At 39.1% G+C, this 23,224-nt stretch overlaps 1 protein-coding gene across 3 annotated transcripts in view; it reads left to right on the forward strand.

Moving 5' to 3' along the window:
* The window catches only part of LOC127425803 (mitochondrial fission 1 protein-like), a 39,354-nt gene that overhangs the window by 11,054 nt on the left and 5,076 nt on the right, over positions 1-23,224 (forward strand). Inside the window, exons 3-5 of one of the 3 annotated variants that reach the window (XM_051672069.1) lie at positions 512-588; positions 674-779; positions 21,649-21,762. In XM_051672069.1, the coding sequence (XP_051528029.1) occupies positions 512-588; positions 674-779; positions 21,649-21,762 (297 nt within the window). Of the gene's footprint in view, positions 1-511; positions 589-673; positions 780-3,458; positions 5,123-21,648; positions 21,763-23,224 lie in introns of those variants that run through there. The other 2 variants (XM_051672086.1, XM_051672077.1) reach the window with 2 other exon arrangements.

Consider the following 23,224-nt stretch of genomic DNA (forward strand, 5'->3'; position numbering starts at 1 on the left):
AGCTTGAAAAAAGCACATAAAAGTAATCCGTATGACTCCAGTGATTAAATCCATGTGTTCTGAAGCATTTGATAGGTGTGAGTGAGAAACAGATCAATATTGAAGTCATTTTTACTATAAATCTCCACTTTCAAATTCTTCTTTTGTTTCGCAGTCTTCATGCATATCGTCACCTACTGGGCAGGGAAGAGAATTTATAGTAAAAAAGGACTTAAATATTGATCTGTTTCTCACCCACACCTACCATATCACTTCAGAAGATATTTATTTAACCACTGGAGTCTTATGGATAACTTTTATGCTGCCTTATGTGCCTTTTTCGAGCTTGGAAGTTTTGGTCACCATTCACTTGTATTGTGAGGACCTACAGAGCTAAGATAATCTTTTAAAAATCTTCATTTGTGTTTGGTAGAAGAAACAAATCATGCACTTCTGGGATGGCATGAGGGTGAGTAAATGATGAATTTTTGTTTTGACTAAATATTGAAATAATTGTTATTTCCCTTATTAGAGCTTATTCATAAGGGCACCAAGGATGGCCAGCGGGATTACCTGTTTTACCTTGCTGTTGCAAACTACAAACTCAAGGTGGTTAAGAAAGCCTTTAATATTTACATCACACACTTGCAGTTTAAATGACTTTCCAACACTTATTCTCCAATTTTATTCACAGGAGTATGAGAGAGGTCTGAAATATATCAGGATTTTATTGAAGAACGAACCTGGAAACTCTCAAGCTTTAGATCTGGAAAAGCTCATTGACAAAGCCATGAAAAAAGGTGAGATGAAGCACACGTATGTGTACAGTATGTGCATCCAGTCATATATAGTTGTAAAACAACTCTGGAACTATTCACTCTTTATATCACTCCACTTGTTTGTGATTGTGTTGGTGTTCCTGAGACGCAACGGTTGACCATTGATCTGTTTCAGATTCCTTTTGAACTATTTTCCTTGGTAGGGCAAGAATTTGCAAAAATAACTGCCTATATAGAGCATAAAAGTCTAGTTCCGGAAGTAAAAATCCCATTAATTGTTTTCCATAGGCAAAATAAATGAACAATAAATCAGAAACACAGCAAAGACCTACCATGCGCTTCGAGGTTGTTAATCGGTGGTATATGCTTCTGTTAAAGCTATCAGTCCACATTATTTCAATTACATTTTTTTGAAATTGTGTTTAATTGCGGAATTCCTGGTGAAGAACTACACTACCCATGATCATGAGGAGAAAACATCCACGAATCAGAGGACCGCTGCCAACAAAGTGCGCCAAACAAGCTCTGCAGCTTCCGCCCACTCCCATGATGCACTGCGAATGACACAATCGAGTCGATCTCTTTACACTTTCAAACTACTCATATATTTGAAAATATCTAAATATTTTGCAAAACATTTTTTCCATACTATATCAATAACTTTAAATCAATAGTTTTATATTTTTCCATCATTTTTAAATTGGATTACGTCTTTTGCAATGCTTCATGGGATTGTAGTTCATTCCCTCATGAAATACGTTAAGGACAGTGCTGTGAAAAAGTATTTACCCCCATCCTGATTTCTTCTGTTTTTGTGGATATTTCATACTAAAGTTTAAAAAATTCAAACAAAATCTAACAAAAAACAAAGGCAGTTTGGGTAAACACAAAATAAAGTTTTTAAATGATAATGTTATTTATTGAAGCAAAAAAGTTATCCAATACCAACTGGGCCTGTGTGAAAAAGTATTTGCTCCCTTAGTTACGAAATCCCCAAATCTATGAAACTGCATTAATAATGGGGTTCAGCTGGACTAGACACACCCAGGCCTGATTACTGCCAGCCCTGTTCAGTCACATCAACACCTAAACAGAACTTTTTCAGCAGCATAAATTTGGCTAAAAGGTCTCACCCAGCTGCACACTATGCCAAGGTCAAAAGAAATTCCAGAAATGATGAGGAAAAAGGTGATTGAAATACATCAGTCTGGAAAGGGTTACAAAGCTATTTCAAAGGCTCTGGGCCTCCAAAAAAACCACAGTGAGAGCCATTATCTCCAAATGGAGAAAACGTGGCACAGTAGTGAACCTTCCCAGAAGTGGCCGACCTTCCAAAATTCCTCCAAGAGCACAGCGACGACTCATCCAGGAAGTCACAAAATAACATCCAAGGAACTGCAGGCCTCTCTCGCATCAATACATTTCACTGTTCATGACTCCACTATCAGAAAGACACTGGCTAAAAATGGCATCCATGGAAGAGTGGTGAGGCGAAAACCACTGCTAACCCAAAAGAACATTAAGGCTCGTCTGAATTTTTCCAAAACACACCTTGATGATCCTCAAACCTTTTGGGAGAATGTTCTGTGGACTGATGAGTCGAAAGTGGAACTGTTTGGAAGACAGGGGTCCCGTTACATCTGGCGTAATTCAAACACAGAATTCCACAAAAAGAACATCATAACTACAGTCAAGCATGGTGGTGGTAGTGTGATGGTGTGGGGATGCTTTGTTGCTTCAGTGCCAGGGCGACTTGCAATAATTGAGGGAAACGTGAATTCTGCTCTCTACCAGAAAATCCTAAAGGAGAACGTCCGGTCATCAGTCCGTGAGTTGAAGCTCTGGATTAACTGGATTATGCAGCAAGACAATGATCCAAAGCATAGGAGTAAGTCCACTTCTGAATGGCTCAAAAGTAGAAAAATTTAAGTTTTGGAGTGGCCTAGTCAAAGTCCTGACTTGATCCCACTTGCGATGCTGTGGCAGGACCTTAAACAGGCAGTTCATGCTCGAAAACCCTCCAGTGTGGCTGAACTAAAGCAGTTCTGCAAAGAAGAGTGGGCCAAAATTCCACCACAGTTTTGTGAAAGACTGATTTCCAGTTATCGGAAGCGTTTGGTTGCAGTTGTTGCTGCTAAAGGTGGCACAACAAGCTATTTAGTTTAAGGGGGCAGTTAGTTTTTCACATGGGTGATAGATAATGTTTTTGCTTCAATAAAAAATATATATGTTTGAAAACTGTATTTTGTGTTTACTCAGGTTGCCTTTGTTTTATGTTATATCTCGTTTGAATATCTAAAACAATTTAGTATGAAAAATATAAAAAAATAGAAGAAATATGGAAGGCAGCAAATACTTTTTCACATCACTGTACACAGTCTTGTACCTTTTGTCTTTTTGTCTGATTTTCAAATCAAAGTTTTAAATGTGATTCACCTCGGGCTGGTTGGTTTGGTTCATGGCTTAGAATGTGTCTAAAATGTAACTTTCTCAGTATTAACTTTTTGTTTATAGAACTGCAGCATTATGCCTGCAGCCAATTCACAATTGTGCTGCTATTCAGTTCAAGAGCACTCTTGTGTGATATTAGATATTTTATTGTACATATCTGGAAATAGACTAATAGCAGCATGTTCACCGTAGTTCTCACATGCCTCGTCAGTTTGAATTCAATGTGCTTCTGTTTCTCATGTTCTCCAGATGGACTTGTTGGGATGGCAATTGTTGGTGGAATTGGTCTTGGTTTGGCTGGTTTGGCTGGTTTGGCTGGATTGGTGGGTCTGGTTGGTTTAGCTGTGGCTAAGAAATCTGCATAAGAGAATGAGCTGAGACACATTCATCATGATGCCTTATAAATGAGGATGTTAAGACCTGTTTTAGGTTTGGAATGGATGCAGAAAGACCTGCGATAATTCAGTCAGTCATGATGACACTGACAGAAAACCAATTAACCATCTGATGCCTTACTAGCTTTTCAAGAATTCCTTTGTATAAGGCCAATGCATTTTAAACTAAATCAGAACACACTCACACTTACAGCATAATGTAACCAGATCAGCACCTCTTCACATCTCTGTTATAGAAAGAGGAGCTACCGCAATACATTTTTTTTTTTTTTTTTTTCTGTTATTAAGGGATTTAATAATATGGACTGTAGAACCTTAAACATTTAACTGTTTTAGCTTTTTTTATTCTTTGTCCTTGCAAGTGTCCCCTCATTGAGCATGCTAAAAAGTATCCATGGATCAGCACACATTCATTAAACTACATATTTAAGATATTGATGTCTATTAAAATGAAACATTATCTGTTTCATTTACATTCAGAAAGTGTATCATCTAACGAGCAGGTGTGTGTATAACCTTAACACCAGATATACACTACCGGTGAAAAGTTTTGAAACACTTACTCATTCGTTATTATATTATTATTATTATTGTTTTTTTTTTTTTGTTTATAAAAAAAAATATATAACTTTGTTATATTTTAGCATCTTCATAGTAGTCACCCTTTGCCTAGAATTTGCAGACATGTACTCGACATTTTCTCAACCAACTTCTTGAGGTATCACCCTGGGATGCTTTTTAAACAGTACTGAAGGAGTTCCCATCTTCCTTCCTTTTGAAAAGTTCCTTTTCTTTATTATTTGGTCCAAGTCATCAATTTCAAAAACTTTTTTTTTTTATTAAATTTTAGTTTTAGAATGAAATAAATTAATATGGTGGCACAATTATATTTTTGTCTACAAAACTAATTTCAAACATTTAAGCATACGCCTTCAGATCAAAAGATTTTTAAGATCATGAGAAACATTTCAGTCAAGTGTTTCCAAAGTTTTGACCGGTAGTGTGTGTGTGTATATATATATATATATATATATATATATATATATATATATATATATATATATAAAAAAAAAAAAAAACAGTTTTATATAAGTTTAAGACAATACCAAATGAATGTCCATGTATTTGTCTTCTTGTGCTTGTATTTGAAGAGTTTCTAATGCAGTTTAGAAATGTAATGTTAAAACCAGAAACGAGTATACAGCAGTGAGATTAAAGTAAACCTTCCAGTGATGCCTAGGCCAGATCTTTTAGTTAAAAGCCTGCCATGTATAAAGTCCAAATATGTATAGCCATAATAAAAATCAGGTGTATGAACACTGGGCACAAAGATTACAGATGTTTTGTTTTGACATGCATGTTTTGTTCTTGCACTAAATCGTAAAGACAAGAGTTTGTCTCATGGTGTATTCTGTACGAGGAATATCAGATTGTTTTGTTTGTGTTTGTCTTTATAACAACAGTGCATATTGCCAATTTTAAACACAAGCACCAAATAAAATTAAACCCCATGCTCTACATGTTTTGAATGTACTTCATTTTTACTCTTGTCTTCACTTAATTTTGATTTAGGTATAAATGTATATGGAAAGAGGATTTGAATTCAAATAAAATGTAAGATTAAGATAGAAAACATATGAAAATATGAGTAGTGCTTGCACATGCGAAACTCGCTGCCACAATGCTAAGGGCAATGATGTTTTGGGCCACTGGCAGGACATTGCAATTCTTTTGCTAAGGTGTTTCCCAAAATATTTATGATATTCTGGTGCCTTCTGGTGGGCAAGGAGGAGGCGGGAACCGGCTGAACAGTCAACATAAACTTTAATGATATAAATTAACCACCTCTGGAGGGGAGACGCTGCCCTTTCGGCTGTTCCATCAGCCGGTGGTCCACCCCGCCTCCTGTGAACCTGGGGGAGAGACGAGGGGAGGCGTGGGGAGAGGGAAAGGGTGAGCAGAGATGCAGAGAGAGAGAGAGAGAGAAGAACTTGCTCGCCGGCTCCCAGAGGCGCTGTCGCCCAGTTCTCAACCGTTCCTCCGCTCTCTGGCAGACACTAGCTCGCTCCTCCCCTGATAAACGGAACTGCTCCTCCCCTTCTTCGGCGGACGGCAGCGTTTCCTCCGGCTCTCGGCTGCCGGCAGTGACCCCTCCATCCCCAGGCAGAAGGCCGCAGCTGCTCCCCTGGCAGATGGCAGCAGTGAAGACTCCACAACAGCAAATCCCTCCTCCCACCCAGGTTTCAGCACCTCTGATAAGGTTCGATATCTGGACAATGGAGTCAGGAGGCTGCACGTGAGTATTTTTATTACTCTTCAGCGTCGTTGACAAAACTTAAACAAAAAGGGCACTCAGTGGCCAAGTTGTCACACACAAACGAGTAAATGCTTCTTGTTGCGCACACACAGGGACAGTCTCTCTCTGGTCTCTATCTGCCATCACTACAACAAGAAACAGGTGTTAGAGATAATGATAACCCAGGTGACGAGCCTTACCGCTCTCTCCTGCAGACAGATACACAACCACGCCCCCATCACCACATATCCCCACCGCCCGACTCAGGCCAGGGCAAAATCCAGCCTGCAAACCCCCCCCCCCCCCACCCATTTCTGGAGAGAAAGTCAGCCACAGCCATTTGCACCCCTGGTCTGTGGATCACCTCAAATTTTAACGGCTTAAGTGCCAGGTACCAATGGGTGATCCACGCATTGATATCCTTCATGTGGTGGAGTGGGGCGTGATCCGAACAGAGGGTGAAGGCTAATGTACAGCACCAGTCGTTCCTCCACCTCCTGAGAACAATGATCAGTTTATTAATATAAATGAAGCAAGGCTGATAAAACTTTGAGAGAGGAACCCGGCACTGACTGCAGCATGGAGAACAATGGTGTGTTTGTAGGCTTGTGTGCATAGTGGTCGTGCAGAGTAGATCCTCGAGGAAACCAGAGAGAGTAGTATGTTCGTAGGCTTGTGTGTGTAGTGGTCATGTGCAGAGCAGTCCCGGTGCAGAGAAGTATCGCTGAGGAGAAACTCAGAAGCATCAAAGAGGCGAGGCAAACAGGCAGGATGGTAATCATAATTCCTGTGCACACAGTGCAGACTGGTAACCAATATACAGACACGATACAGGATATACTAGGGCAGAGGGAGAGAGTGGTAAGAAACAGGACTCAAACAAACAATCAAGCAACGAACACAAAACAGAGGGAGGTAGATATAGCCTGGGAACTAATGGTGACCGGGTGCGCTCATTCGCAGCAAGCTGGCATGATCAGCGTTACCATGGAAACAATCAAGGCTTCCATGGCAACACTGATCACGTGACACCTAAACCTAACAGAGAGAACATAATGACAAAAGAAAACAAACCAGCAGACTCACCGTGACAGTGACTGCACCCCCCCCCCCCAGGGACGCCTCTTGGTGGTCAGGTCCATAGCCCTCCCAGTCCACCAGGTATTGAACCCCCCTGCCCCTGTATCTGACATCAAGTAACCGTCTGATAGAATAAGCCGGGGCGCCCTCCACCAGACGTGGCGGGTGCGGAAGGGTGAAGGTTAGACCGGATGATGGGTTTGACATGAGAACACCGGGTGGACACAACTAAGGAAAGGGGGCAATTTGAGATGGACCACCACCGGGCTAATGACCTTAGTGATGGGAAAAGACCCAAAGAATCTGGACAGAGGTTACACGAGGAGAGTCGGAGAGGAATGTCTTTGGTAGACAACCAGACCTTCTGCCCGCAGATGTAAGCTGGAGGTTTAGACCAGTGGAAATCTGCTGATTTATTAATACGAATGCCAGTCCGGAGGAGGGCTTCTCTGGCTATTCGCCAGATGCGACAGCACCGTTGGATGAAGGCGTGTGCGGACAGGACCTGAGCGTCGGGTTCTTGGTCAGGGAACAGAGGAGGCTGGTAACTCCCCGTAGACGACGACGGAGGGGAAATGTGGTCATACTCGACCCAGTCTAAATGAGAGCTCCAAGAAGACGGATTACGGGAAGTGACGCAACTCAGGGTCTTTTCAAGCTCTCGGTTCGCCCATTCCGCCTGCCCATTAGTCTGGGGATGGAACCCAGAGGACAGACTTACAGTAGCCCCCAGCTGTCGGCAAAATTCTGCCCAAAACCGTGACACAAACTGGGGTCCCCTGTCAGAAACCACATCGACCGGGAGGCCATGAATGCAGAAGACTTCAATTGCTGTCTTCCTCGCTGAAGGTAATTTGAGGAGGGGAAAATGAGCAGCCTTCATGATGACTGTGTTACCATGGGAAGGGGGGAGAATGGTAACACAGTCCATGGCAATGTGAGACCAGGGTCTCGAGGGGACTGACAGTGGTTGGAAGAGCCCGGCCGGAGGCTTACAGGAAGTCTTGTTAGCAGCACAGACTGGGCAGGTGGAAACATAACAACGAACATCCTGCACTAGCGACGGCCACCAGAATCGCTGTCTAATGAGTGCCTGAGTACGAGCAGCCCCTTGATGACAGGTGACGTTGGACGAGTGGCCCCACCGGAGAACATGCATCAGGACTGACCGCGGAATGAATAACAGGCCCGTTGGGCACCTGGTGGGCAAGGTGGTGTTACGCAGTGCGGAACGGACTTTAGACTCCACGTCCCAGGACATCATGCCCACCACCCAGGAGGTGGGGAGGATGGTATCCGGAAGGGTGGTGGAGGTCCCGACTTCAAAACACCGGGAAAGGGCATCGGGCTTGGTGTTCTTGTAGCCCAGACGGTAGGATAAAATCAAGTCGAACCGGGTGAAAAACGGCACCCAATGGGCCTGTCTGGAGTTAAGACATTTAGCTCCACGGATTTATTCCAAGTTATTTTGGTCAGTCCAGACTACAAAAGGTACCCCCTGAACCCTCTAACCAATGACGCCACTCGCCCAAGGCCAATCTGACAGCCAACAGCTCCCTATTACCGATGTTGTAATTCCGTTCGGCTGGGGACAGACGATGCAAAAAAAAAGGCACACGGATGCATCTTTCCATCTGAGGGAGGGCACTGTGACAGGACAGCACTGACCCTGACCTCTGATGCATCCACCTCCACCACGAACTGACATACAGGGTCAGGAGTAATTAGAATGGGAGCAGTGCTAAACCTCTCTTTTAATTTGGAAAATGCGGCCTCAGCCGACGAGGACCAACAGAACTTAATACGGGTGGAGGTAAGGTCCGTCAGAGGTGTGGCGAGCTGACTGAAGTTTCTGATGAAACGTGAGTAAAAATTGGTGAACCCCAAAAACCTTTGCAAGGACTTGCGGGTGTCTGGGGTTGGCCAATCAGAAACTGCTTTAACTTTAACAGTGTCCATGTGCACTCCCTCGGATGAAACAATGAAACCCAGGAATGAAACCGATTACGCATGAAAAACACACTTCTCCGCCTTAATGAACAGTTGGTTTTCTAGCAGTGGCTGAAGCACCTGCCTGACGTGCTGGACATGGACCTCAATATTCTGGGAGAAGATCAGAATATCCTCTAAATAAACAAAAACAATCAACCATATCCCGAAGCACGTCATTCACAAACCCCTGGAAGACAACTAGGGCATTGACCAATCCGAACGGCATGACCGAATATTCAAAGTGCCCCCTATGGGTGTTAAAGGCTGTCTTCCACTCATCCCCCTTCCTGATCCGAATTAGGTGAAAAGCAATGCGTAGATCCAAATTTGTAAAGGCGGGCGCCCCCTGCAAGAGTTCGAAAGCTGAAGACATCAACGGCAAAGAATAGTGATTATTTACCATGATATCATTCAGCCCCTGATAATCTATGCAGGGTCTAAGCTTGCAGTCCTTCTTCCCCGTGAAGAAGAACCCTGCCCCTGCAGGATAAGAGGAAGGGCGGATGAGACCAGCTGCCAGAGAATCAGTACTATATTTATTCATAGCTTCCCTCTCGGGAGCAGAGAGCGAATACAACCGACCTTGTGGAGGAGAAGTCCCAGGGTGCATATCGATTGCGTAATTGTACGGGTGATGAGGAGGAAAGGTTGCGGTGCAGGACCGACTGAACACCACCCCCAGATCGTGGTATGCCATGGGTACACTGGATAAATCCGCTGGTTCATCCTGAAAATACACACAAGACTGGACAGGAGAGACAGCAGAGTTAAGACAACAGGAGAGACAAAAGGGACTCCAGGCTAAAACAGAATTGGTTAACCAGTCAAAGTGTGGATTGTGTGATACCAACCAAGGATACCCGAGTACCACCAGTGCGGAGGGAGAGCGGATCAGCAGCAAGGAAAGTTGCTCAGTGTGGTTCCCCGTGACGAGGGTAAGCGGCTCCGTAGAATGGGTGATGGTTGACAGGGATGAGCCACTAAGGGAGTACACCGTAATGGTTCGGCCAATTTAGCCACTGGAATCTGCCAACTGGAAGCCATGGCAGCATCAATGAAGTTTTCCTCTGCTCCAGAGTCCACCAGGGCAGAAACAGAGTGCGTAGTCGATCTGTGCTGCAGCCAGGCCAGGAGAACAGGTCATTATGTGGTGTTTTTGCTCAGAGGAGTTGCGCTCACCAGTAACCCCTTGTCTACCAATGAATGGGGGCTTTTACCAGACAGTTGGCGATGACATGACCAGGACCAGCACAGTAGAGACGAAGCCCCTTGGACATACGCTGCTGCCTCTCTCTCCAAGATAAACATGTCCTCCCGATCTGCATTGGTTCCACTTCAGATGGTTGCTCTGAGACCCCGGCCACAGGAGTGGGAGGATGGTAACGGTCAGCCGACCTAGGAGATGAGGAGCAACATCAGCTGCGTTCGAGTGCAAGGCATTGGTCAACCCTTATGGCAAGAGTGACCAGATCATCAAAACGGGAAGGTAAATCCAGAGTGTAAACCTCATTGTGGATCGAATCTGACAAACCATCCAGGAACAGACTCCAAAGGGCTGCCTTATTCCACTCGGCAGAAGCGGCAAGAGTGCGGAACTCGATAGCATAATCCGTAGAAAACACGCAGAAGCTCTGCCGAAAACTCCTGGAAAGATGAACAGCAAGGGTGGCGACTCTCCCATACAGCAGTTCCCCACTGGCCGGGCCTCCCAGTCAAGAGCGTGATAATGAAGGCGACCTTGACTGCCTCCATGGAGTAAGTTGAGGGCTGCAGCGAGAAACAGAGTGAACACTGCATGAGGAATGTGCGACAGCTCCCCGCCTCACCTGAGTATGGAGGTGGAGAATTGACATGGAGCTCAGAGTGTCCAGGGCTAGGGAGAACTGCTGGCGGCAGTGAAGGAACCTCCGCAGTAGAGTCAGAGTCAGGAGGCTGACAGAGTTGCGGGAGTCATTGAACCAAAGTGGTGAGTTTGGCTAGCTGAGAGGCCACCATTTCAATGGAACTGTTGGAAGCGGAGATCTGGTCCTGCTGGCGACCCAGAAACGCTCCCTGTTGAGCGAGCGCAGCACGCAGATCAGTCTGCTTTGCTGGATCCATTCTGGCTCGATTGTTCTGTCAGGAAGGATGAGACAAAAGATCCAAGTGCGGAGAACAATGATCCGTTTATTAATATAAACATAGTGGGGGCCTGGGTAGCTCAGCAAGTAAAGACGCTGACTACCACCCCTGGAGTCACGAGTTCGAATACAGGGTGTGCTGAGTGACTCCAGCCAGGTCTCCTCAGCAACCAAATTGGCCCGGTTGCTAGGGAGGGAAGAGTCACATGGGGTAACCTCCTCATGGTCGCTATAATGTGGTTCGCTCTCGGTGGGGCACATGGTGAGATGTGCGTGGATGCCGCGGAGAATAGCGTGAAGCCTCCACATGCGCTATGTCTCCGCGGTAACGTGCTCAACAAGCCACGTGATAAGATGCGTGGATTGACGGTCTCGGACGCAGAGGCATCTGAGATTCGTCCTCCACCTCCCGGATTGAGGCGAGTCACTACGCTTACCATCCTGCCTGTTTGCCTCACTTCCTTGATGCTACTTCTGAGTTTCTCATCAGTGATACTTCTCTGCACCGGGACTGCTCTGCACACGACCACTATGCACACAAGCCTATGAACATACTACTCTCTCTGGACTCCTTGAGGATCTACTCTACACGACCACTTCGCACACAAGCCTACGAACACACCATCCTTCTCCATGCTGCAGTCGGTGCCAGGTTCCTCTCTCAAAGCTTTACCAGCCTTACTGTTTATATATATATATATATAAACAGTAAGGCTGGTAAAGCTTTGAGAGAGGAACCTGGCACCGACTGCAGCATGGAGAAGGATGGTGTGTTCGTAGGCTTGTGTGCGAAGTGGTCGTGTAGAGTAGATCCTCAAGGAGTCCAGAGAGAGTAGTATGTTCATAGGCTTGTGTGCATAGTGGTCGTGTGCAGAGCAGTCCCGGTGCAGAGAAGTATCACTGATGAGAAACTCAGAAGTAGCATCAAGGAAGTGAGGCAAACAGGCAGGATGGTAACCACAATCCCGGCACACACAGTGCAGACTGGTAACCAATATAAAGACACGATACAGGATATACTAGAGCAGAGGGAGAGAGTGGTAAGAAACAGGACTCAAACAAACAATCGAGCAACGAACACAAACAGAGGGCGGTAGATATAGCCCGGGAACTAATGGCGATCAGGTTCCCGCTTGTTCGCAGAAAGCTGGCATGTTCAACGTTACCATGGAAACAATCAAGGCTTCCATGACAGTGCTGATCACACGAGTCAGACACACCTGAACCCAACAGAGAGAACATAATGACAAAAGAAAACAAACCAGCGGACTCACCGAGACCGTGACATACAGTGGACACTATGCATGACGGGGGCATCGCTTCATGTGCTTCCTTTCTTACCCTGACGCGCCCATCGCTTTGGAATAGGGTAAATCTGGACTCATCAGATCACATTACCTTTTTCCATTGCTACACAGTCCAATCTTTATGCTCCCTAGCAAATTGAAGTAGTTTTTTTCCAATTAGCGTCACTAGCAAGTGGATTTCTTGTAAACACAGCTGTTTAGTCCCAATCCTGTAAGTTCTTGTTGCATTGTGCGTGTGGAAATGCTCTTATTTTTAACTAAAGTACTTCATGCTCTTACTTTCACTATTAAACATAGCTGTGAGTTCTACAGTCGATTTTTTTTTTTATTTTTTTTTTTTTTATTTTTTTCTCTTTACGATGTGACTTCCAAGCATTTTAGTGATCTCTGATCATGATCATTCAAGATTTTTTTCTGACCACGTTTCTTCTGCAAAGCTGATGGTTCTCCACTATCCTTCCAGGTTTTAATAATGCGTTGGACAGTTCTTAACCCAATTCCAGTTATTTCAGCAATCCCTTTAGTTGTTTTCTTTGCTTGATGCAGACCAATAATTTGCCCCTTCTGAAACACAGTAACATCTTTTCCACGACCATGGGATACGTATTCCGACATGGTGGTTTAAGAAATGAGAAGCTACACACTGCATCAGTTAGGGTTAAAAGAATTGCTGCAAGCTGAAACATATTAATCACTGCAATAATGATCCAATCATAGGCTCTTAAGTATCTGCTTATTTAAATCCAAACTGCAGCTTTTATTTTTTGGCCAGGCAGTGTATTTAGGGTTAAGGGTCAACCCAAACAAACCTATTTAAAAAAGTGATACTTGCCTTAACAAACACACTGTAAACCCTAATGCTCAAAATATTTAATTGTTTTGTAATCTAAATACAGTTTTTTTATTTTTCTTCCTTTTTTGACTATAAACAACTTAATAACAAGTGAAAAAATCTGAAAAGTACAGTAAAGACAACCACTGACCAAATAAACTTATATTAAAAATACATCCTCTGAAAAAGGCCTGAATATCTTATGCTTCTAAAACAAGAAAAAGCCAGTTGATCTTGTTTTAAGGATTTTTAGATATTTTTACAGAAAAATAATATAAATAATATAATAATATACAAATATAAAAGTTCCCATCAAGATTAAGAACTTATTTCAAAGGTCTTACTAGAGAAAGAAAAATTATGATCTAACATGGATTTTCTTGATATGACCATGCCTGGTAGCAGGTGCATGTAAAATGGCTAGAAATAACATTTTAGCTTAGCATAAGGCTAAATGTTAACATGACAATTTACACAAGGTTTATTTCTATTTCTGCTGCTCCAAACTTACTTCTAACTTCTCTGTCTGCTCGAATGAATGTACACATCTTAAGAAAGTGTTTCACCACTGTTTAAACGCTCCTTGGATCACATCATTTATATGGATAAATGTTTTCTAACAGAATAGACTAAATATTAAATGAAACAAATGACAATAAAATGCAAAGTAATCTCTTCAGTAATCAAAATACTTTTTGAATGTAACTTCTGATCAGTGTTCGGTGTAATGTATTACTAAGTAATTAATTACTGTAATTACTTTTTCATTAAAAGGTAAAGTAAGGGATTACTCTTAAATTCTCAGTAATTTAATTACAGTTACTTCTGATGTAATTGTGTTAAATACTGTATAGACTATAGAACAATTCTTTATAAAACAATAGTGAATTTAAAATAGAAATGTAATGTCTAGTGTTAAAATGTATGTTTTCTAATTTAATGCAGCCCCCTTAATTTCTTTGGCCAGTTCATGAATAATTTATTTTGATTTCAAATAATTTATTTGAAAGAAATAAAAGAACAGTTTCATGTCTATCCTTGTATTTTTCAACTGGTCGAGGTTGATGAGGGTTTTAGAAAGTAATTAGTAATAAGTAATGCAATTACTTTTCAGACAGAGTAATTAGTACAGTAATCAATTTGCACTGTAGAAGATGTAATTAGTAGTTAGTAATTAATTACTTTTTTAGAGTAACTTACCCAACATTGATTCTGATTACCAACTATTTGAATTGTAACTGTAGTGGTATACAGTTACTAATATTTTGTAATTTTAAATATGTAATCCCGTTACATGTATTTCATCACTCCCCAACCCTATTTGCATGGCACTCGACAGGAAGAGTAAATGTTAAAATTAAGTGTTACTATATAATGTGCATGTATAATTAGCATGCTAGCATTCACGTTAGCTCATTTTAGCTAGTAAGATTTTCATTACTTGAAGTATTTAAATTGAGATTACTTGTTAAATTTAAATTCAGCCAAACAGTTACATTTAAAGTTAAGTGCTATCAAAATGTACGAGTTAGCTTACTCAATATTTAGTTAAGGACAACATGCGTGTTTAGTACAAAACTAAAATCTGAAAGTTCAATTAACTTAAACTTGGGAGTTTATTAACTTCATTGTCAGGCAACTCACACTCAACTGGACATGAAGCTAATAAAAGAAAGTCCCTTATATTCACATTTCTGAAGGGCAGATCTTCCAATATCAGATAGATTCAGTCAGTTTGTGAATGTCTCTTATTGTTAACTATCATAGCTATCCACTTATCTTTTGTTTCAAAGCTAGTCACATAGCCAGAACACAATTCATTGTGGTTTTAGGAAAGCATTTAGATCTACAGTTATATGGCACTTTTAACAAATATACTCTTTGGTGCCCAATGACTATTTTCTAAAGCTTCAGAGTCACAAATTCCATGTTTTTTGTTGTGAGAGCTATTGTGTGTTTAAACTTATATCTGAGATAGAATTAACCCTCCTATGGTATTGAAAAAGGGCACCTCCCTTTGGAATTTGCGATTACATTTTGACCAGAATTTGTTTTTTTTTAATGATTATAATGATACCATTTCTTCTTCCCTGAACTAAGAACAAAAAACTGTGCATTTCTTTTGGGATTTTATGCTATTTTGATCTTATTTACATGTAAATTTATAAATGTTATGATTAATTTACATATTCAAATAAGCAAATTTTTAAAAAAAAATTAAAATAAAATTCAGAACCTACACTTCTATAAGTTGAAACCGTAACAGCCAGTAGATGGCTGTAGCTACCTACTGTGAAGTCTAACGGCTTGTTGTAACCTAATTTTATATTTTATCACAAGATATACATTTGGATATACTGTATATTTAGACATTATCAAACTATTATTTGTCAAAATTTAGCATTTTAAATTGATTTGAAGGGTCAGTTTTTGCAGTTAATTTCATTATGCTTGCAATCAAACCTGACCATGGCGTTACAAAGAGAAGACACAGAATAAGCATTTTTCTACCAATCATTTATTTAAAACATAAAAATGTAATAACTCAAAGTAAATGCATAATAATGTCAGGAAAATGAACATCAAGAAACAGAAATAAACTGCAAAATTCTGAAAATTCAGAGTATAAAATACAATTTCAAACTTTCTATAGTAAAAAATTATTTTGCAAAAGTGTGTGTTCTGCATTGTGAGTGTGTTATCATCTCAGCCCTTCATTTCTGAGTGTGTTTAGCATTATGACTGAATTATGAATGTTGATTTTGATGTTTGTTTTGGATCATTGTCCTGCTGGAAGATCCAACCAGGGCCCATTGTAAGCTTTCTGGCTGAGGTAGCCAGGTTTTGATTTTTTTATCTGTTGGTATTTGATAGAGTCTGTGATGCCATGTATCTGAACAAGATGTCCAGGACCTCTCGCATAAAAACAGCCCAACAACATTAAAGATTGAGCACCACCGTAGGCATTGGGACCTTCATCTCTGTGTGCGCCAAACCCATCTCTGGTGTTTGTTGCCAAAATATTTTTTGTTTCATCTGACCATAGAACCCGGTCGCATTTGAAGTTGCAGTAGTGTCTGGCAAATTGAAGACGATTGAGTTTGTTGTTGGATAAGAGCAGAGGCTTTTTTCTTGGAACTCTCCCAAACAACTTTTGGTGATGTAGGTGATGTCTGATTATTATTTATTTTTTATTTTTTATTTTTTTTTAGACTTTCTGACCCCAAGACCCAACTAATTTCTGCAGTTCTCCAGCTGTGATACTTGGAGATTCTTTGGCCAATTGAACCATCCTCCTCACTGTGCGTGCAGACAATATAGACACACGTCCTTTTCCAGGCAGATTCTTAAGATCTCCAGTTGATTGGAACTTGTTAATTATTGCCCTGATGGTGGAAATGGGCATTTTCAGTGCTTTGGCTATTTTCTTATAGCCACTTCACATTTTGTGTAGCTCATCAACCTTTTGCTGCGCATCAGAACAGTATTCTTTAGTCTAACCCACTGGGATTGATGATTAAGGGAATTTGGCCTGTGTGTTACCTCATATTTATACCCCTGTGAAACAGGAAGTCATGGCTGAACAGTTTCATGTTACTAGTCACTCAGGTGCACTAAAAAATTAGAAATATGAATGGGAATATACTTCAGATATATTTTACTCATAAGAATTTCAATAATTGTGGCCAGCGTGTTTTGGAGAAAAATATGTATTTAATATTGAGATATTTCCTCTCTTTCAATTGTTTTACTTCAATTAAGTCTTCTTTGCTCATATTTACCAAGGGTGCCAATATATTTGGCCACAACTGTAAAGGAAACCATTTTAATTAAATGAGGACATTTTTTCTTGGTCAAAAATGACCGAATACCATAGGATGGTTAACCTGAAAATTAGGTCTTCAAATGTCTGTAAACACTCTTAAAATGGTGATTTGGGCACATTCCATGTCTGAGGTCTTGACCTTCTTGACTTATCCAACAATTACAATCAAACAATGTTACACTTTTAACATAATATGTTGAATTGATATTATAGATGTTACCATTGTCAAATAAGAGTATAAAAGAGCACCTGAAACTCTACTTTTTTGTTTTTGTTTCAACCAATAGTTATGTTTGTAAATGGAGGTGTTTAACTTCTTTTTTTCATGTAGTAAGTGAGTGCCTGAATATTTTCCATCCAATTTTCCACTTTCCCGTGTCAAGGAACATTACATTGTTTTGTAATGGGGGAAAATCATGCTGTTACAAAATGTGGGATGCAACTTAATTTTACATTTTTGGTAATTATAATTATTAAATAATTAATAAATTACATTTGGAGCCTTTGTACATCATGGCAGGAGGACAAGAAAATAATTTCATTCTATTTTTTATTTAATAGATATATATTTGTTGTGTTGACTGCATTCATTATGCTCAACCATTCAATCCTGTTACCCAAATTACTGTCAAATTATTTTCAAATAAATATTTTTCTTTTTAAAATTAAAATTTGGTCTATTTAATGGTAATGATTTTGATAACAGGATAAGATTAAAATAAACTAAAACAGTAATAGCAATATATCTATTTATATTTATCTATATACAGTATATATCTTCTTCATATAATATCTATTTTAACTTCCTGAGGTTTACGATCTGTTCGCCATTTATTGAAAAAAAAAAAAATGTTTTAAAAGGCCCCATTTTGTATCCTATTAAGTGCGATTAAAAAAGGGTATGTCTGTGAATATTAAAATTAATAATAATAATGTCTATATCTCAGTCATAAAAACTAGAACAATGATAGTAGAAGATAACACATCAAAGGCTTCATGGTCACAATTTCTTAATAACCAATAAACTGATAACAAATTCAGCAGGACATGTGCTTACACAGCAGATACATTCATACACTATATTCATTTAGTGATCCTTAAATTGGTTTTGCTTCAGGACCCGGATTTTAAAATGGTCATCAAGTGTCAACCCAACACATTGCCAAAATTGTTTATCATACAAATGTTCAAATTTGTCGTTTATATTAAACATTGAAATTTATCACAACAGCTGCATTGACCTAACGATATCATTTGTATGAACCTGTTGAACTCACTCCAGGTAATGAAAATCAATATGATAAAACACCATGCTGTTCAATAGGGACGCCAAAATTAATGCTTGCCATTAATTGTAATGCTTTTATTGGATCAACTTTTGGAATCACTGAACTTAAAACTACAACTTTTTCATCTTAAATCATCCTCTTTTCATCATCAGTAAACTGAAAATTAAATATTTTATCAAAGATTCAATAGTCTGTTTAAAATGCCACCGATCTGCACTAGGGACTTTCCACTCAAAAAGCTTAAGAGACAATACATATGCAACACAATCAGTGTTGAGTAAGTATTTTTTTTACAGTAATCATTACAAATAGTAATTACTTCACTAATTACTTCACTGGAACAATAATCACATTACCAATTACTTTACTTTTTAAGTTACTTTCTAAAAAAAAAATCGCTCAAGTTCAAAATAATGGCTATATGTCCTCCTTGTTCATTGATTTGTTAGGAGGCACATGCAAACAGATGTACACTTACTGAGAACTTTATTAGGAACACTATGGTCCTAATAAAGTGTCCGACGTGGTCTTCTGCTGTTGTAGCTCATCCGCCTCAAGGTTTGACATGTTGTGCATTCTGAGATGCTAATCTACTCACTACAATTGTACAGAGCCATTATCTGAGTTACCGTAGCCTTTCTGTCAGCTCGAACCAGTCTGGCCATTCTCTGTTGACCTCTCTCATCAACAAGGCATTTCCATCTGCAGAACTGCCGCTCACTGGATGTTTTTTGTTTTTGGCACCATTCGGACGAAAATCTAGAGACTGTTGTGCGTGAAAATCCCAGGAGATCAGCAGTTACAGAAATACTCAAACCAGCCCATCTGGCACCAACAATCATGCCACTGTCTAAATCACTGAGATCACATATTTTCCCCATTCTGATGGTTGATGTGAACATTAACTGATGCTCCTTTGCATGAATAAGTGTCCAGGTGTTTCTATTAAAGTGTAATTTATGTTTTAAATGTAATCTATATAAATAATACTATTTAAGTAATAGGTGTAACCCTAGTAATGTACTTTAAAGTAATTAAAGTAATTGAAAGTCAGTACCTGTAAAAAATAATTCTAAAATGTAATGTATTACACTACATTTGTTGCTTAAAAGTAATCTGATTACACCTGACACTAAACACAGTACACAGAATAAACTATACATTGTACAGTAAAAAGATTTAACAGGAAATAAAGAAAGACATAGATTCATATTTAGTCCCTCCAATGCAAACAGCTCATAGGTGTCAAAGATAAGGCATTGAAGCACATCTTTAACTATTCTTTGAACATGTTAATGCTTAACTGCAGCAAATATGCAAATTTTTGTCCATCAATCATTACCCATATACAGGGTTGGGGAGTAACGGAATATATGTAACAGGATTACGTATTTAAAATACAAAATATAAGTAACTGTATTCCACTACAGTTACAATTTAAATCATTGGTAATTAGAATACAGTTACATTCAAAAAGTATTTTGATTACTGAAGAGATTACTTTGCATTTTATTGTCATTTGTTTCATTTAATATTTAGTCCTTTCAGATGGAAAACATTTATACATATAAATGATGTGATCCAAAGTGCATTTGAACAGCGGTGAAACACTTTCTTATGATGTGTTACATTCATACGAGCAGACAGAGAAGTTTGAAGTAAGTCTGAAGTAAGTTTGGAGCAGAAGAAATAGAAATAAATCTTGTGTAAATTGTCAGCTTTACGCTAAGCTAAAATGCTATTTCTAGCCATTTTACATGCACATTACCAGGCACGATCACATTTTTTATCAAGAAAATTCATGTTAGATCATAATTTCTTTTTTTCTAGTAAGATCTTTGATATTAGGGCAAAAATCATATTCTTGGTAAAAAAAATTTTTATTGTTTTCCTGTAAAAATATCTAAAAATCCTAAAAATTAAATTTATCTTGTTTTAGAAACATCACTGCATAAGATATTTAGGTTTTTCAGAGAATGTATTTTTAACATGTATTTTGTCTTACTGTACTGGCAGAGTTGTTATAGTCAAAACAAGTGAAAAAAATCTACCAGTGCTGAAGAAGTAATCCAAAGTATTTAGAATACGTTACTGACCTTGAGTAATCTAATGGAATACGTTACAAATTACATTTTACAGCATGTATTCTGTAATCTGTAGTGGAATACATTTCAGAAGTCACCCTCACAACCCTGCCCATATACATGTATGGATTTCAAACAATTATATTCTCAAATATTTGCTAACTCTTTTATCTATTTTTTTTCCCCTAAACATTAATACCCGACACTGTTTGACTTTATAAAGATACTCCTGTTTACCTAATGACTAATATTTAAAATTATGTTTTATAGTGTATCAAGATGTGCTTTTTTTTGTGTGTGTGGGTACTGGTTTGTGACATAGGACATTCTTTTTAAGTATTAAATAACTTCAGAAAACCATCTATTGTAGTGCTTTAAAGAACCTAAATATGCTGATGTGAAGAATCTACAGTATGATATAACATCAATGTCTTGTTTTAATCTCAAAGATTGAACCATGTAACAAATTCAGTAAGGGTTCATGATAAAAAAGAGGGCTCTTTTCTTATTTTAATGTATACTGGAGTTCAACACAATGTGGAGTTAATGTGCAATTCATAAATTATGGGCGATCCCAGGCTTTTGAACAGGCTTAGTCATGGTCCGTTGTATAATAAAATCATAAAAATGTCCTTAATGCTCATTACAAGGTTAAATTCCATTTATTGGTGGAGCATATTATGGAATACCCTAGTGTATTTGAAGGTATTTTTCAGAGCTGCTTAAGACGCTTGGAATATCCATATCCTTTCCTTTCTTTATCTTTAATTTGCAGCTATTATTTGTGGCCATTGGATTTAGTGCCATAGTTGTACAATTGGCCCTTATTCTGTATATATATATATATATATATATATATATATATATATTATTTTTTATTCATTTATGTCTAAGTTTAGCTAACAATGGTGTTGAAAAAGTGAACTGGCATTGATTTGGGTTGGTGATTTTCTGAAGTGTACCTGTCAGCCTTTTTCAGTACTTCAGGTTTATGTAAGTACATGCTTTGCAAGAAACAGCTTATGTTCCTTGGAACTCGCAGGAAGCACAAGAGAGTCTAGACTGAACCACAAGTCATCCAGAACACATTAGAAGAACAGAAGATCCCGAGAGCCATGAAAAACACACTGCAAATTATTGCACTTGTCTTAGGTTTTTTGGGGTGCGTGTGTGCTTTATTATCATTGCATAATCACTACTGGAAAATGTCATCGACAGATGGTAGTGTCATCACTACCTCCAACATCTTTGAAAACCTCTGGATGTCCTGTGCAGATGATTCCTCTGGTGTTTACAATTGTTGGGATTTTCAGTCCATGTTCGCTCTACCAGGTAAAAAATCATCTATGAAAACAGTAATAGTAGCTACCTATGACTCACAGTATTAATATTATATTATATATACAATTTGCTTTTATATATATATATATATACACACACACACACACACACACACAGTACTGTGCAAAAGTTTTAGGCACTTGTGAAAAATGTTGCATAGTGAGGATATCTTAAAAATAATGAAATAAATAGTTTTCATTTCTCACTTAATGTCATACAAAGTCCAGTAAACATAAAAGAGCTAAATCAATATTTGGTGTGACCACCTTTGCATTTAAAACAGCACCAATTCTGGACACAGTTTTTCTTGGTTGTTGGCAGATAGGATTTTCAAAGCTTCTTGGAGAATTCACCACAGTTCTTCAGTCTATTTAGTCTCAATTACTGATTAAGTCTCTTTATGTAATCTCAGACAGACACTATGTTCAGTGGGGGGGTTTGTGGGGGCCATTACATCTGTTGCAGGGCTCCCTGTTCTATACTAATCTTTTCTGTTTGCAAAAGTAATGTTTGGGAGTCTACAATGTATTTTTCCTATTGACACACTAAAGCTGAAGATATAAATAAGCATCTTAAGACAAATCTTTTTGTGAAGCATCTTATGTGCCTAAAACATTTGCACAGTACTGTGTATATATATATATATATATATATATATATATATATATATAAAATTCAGGAGTTACAATTAAAATTGTAATCATTTAAATCTCAGCGAGGCTTCTTTTCTAGTCAAGTAAAGGTATTAAAATAATGTATTTCTTTTTTCAATTCATTTGTGTTAATCAAGACTGTTCTGTGCTTGTGTATGAAAATTTTCTGTTTAGAATCACAAACCTTACGAAAGAAGCTAAAACATAAAAATGAAGGTATTTAAAAGACAATATTCCATAGAGACGACATGAGGTGATAATTATAAAATTGTCAATTATTTAATTGGCTCACATGTAACTGGCCAACCTTTATTGGGAACTTATATTTAAAAAAGATTTCACAGTAAGTCACAATGTTGCACTGGAGTCAGAAGCCAAAACAACATTGTGTTACAGACAGTCCTGGGGTAACACCTGTTGTGACATCCCTTGTTGATCTAGTTGATGGAGGGGAGGGTTGGGATGGGGATATTAACCACTGAATTTAAAGATATTTCCTAACGTCATCAATCCTTTGATGAAAGCATCCTAAACTAAGATCCAACCTTCGAAGTGCGCAGAAACTTTTGGAAACTCATGCATCTGTTACACGGGATTGGACGACCGATAGCCTGTTTGCATCGTTTTAAGTCAACATTTGAAAGAAGGCATAACTGTTTGATAACCAAATAACCAACGATATGGATCCTGTTGTCGAGGCATTGGCTTTTTTCCTTGGTTTTCTGGGTTGGGTGTTGGTCGGGGTTGCCCTCCCGAACAGGTACTGGCGGGTATCGACCGTGGACGGTAACGTTATTACC

This window comes from Myxocyprinus asiaticus, chromosome 3 (assembly GCF_019703515.2).
Source record: "Myxocyprinus asiaticus isolate MX2 ecotype Aquarium Trade chromosome 3, UBuf_Myxa_2, whole genome shotgun sequence".
Classification (NCBI taxonomy): domain Eukaryota; kingdom Metazoa; phylum Chordata; class Actinopteri; order Cypriniformes; family Catostomidae; genus Myxocyprinus; species Myxocyprinus asiaticus.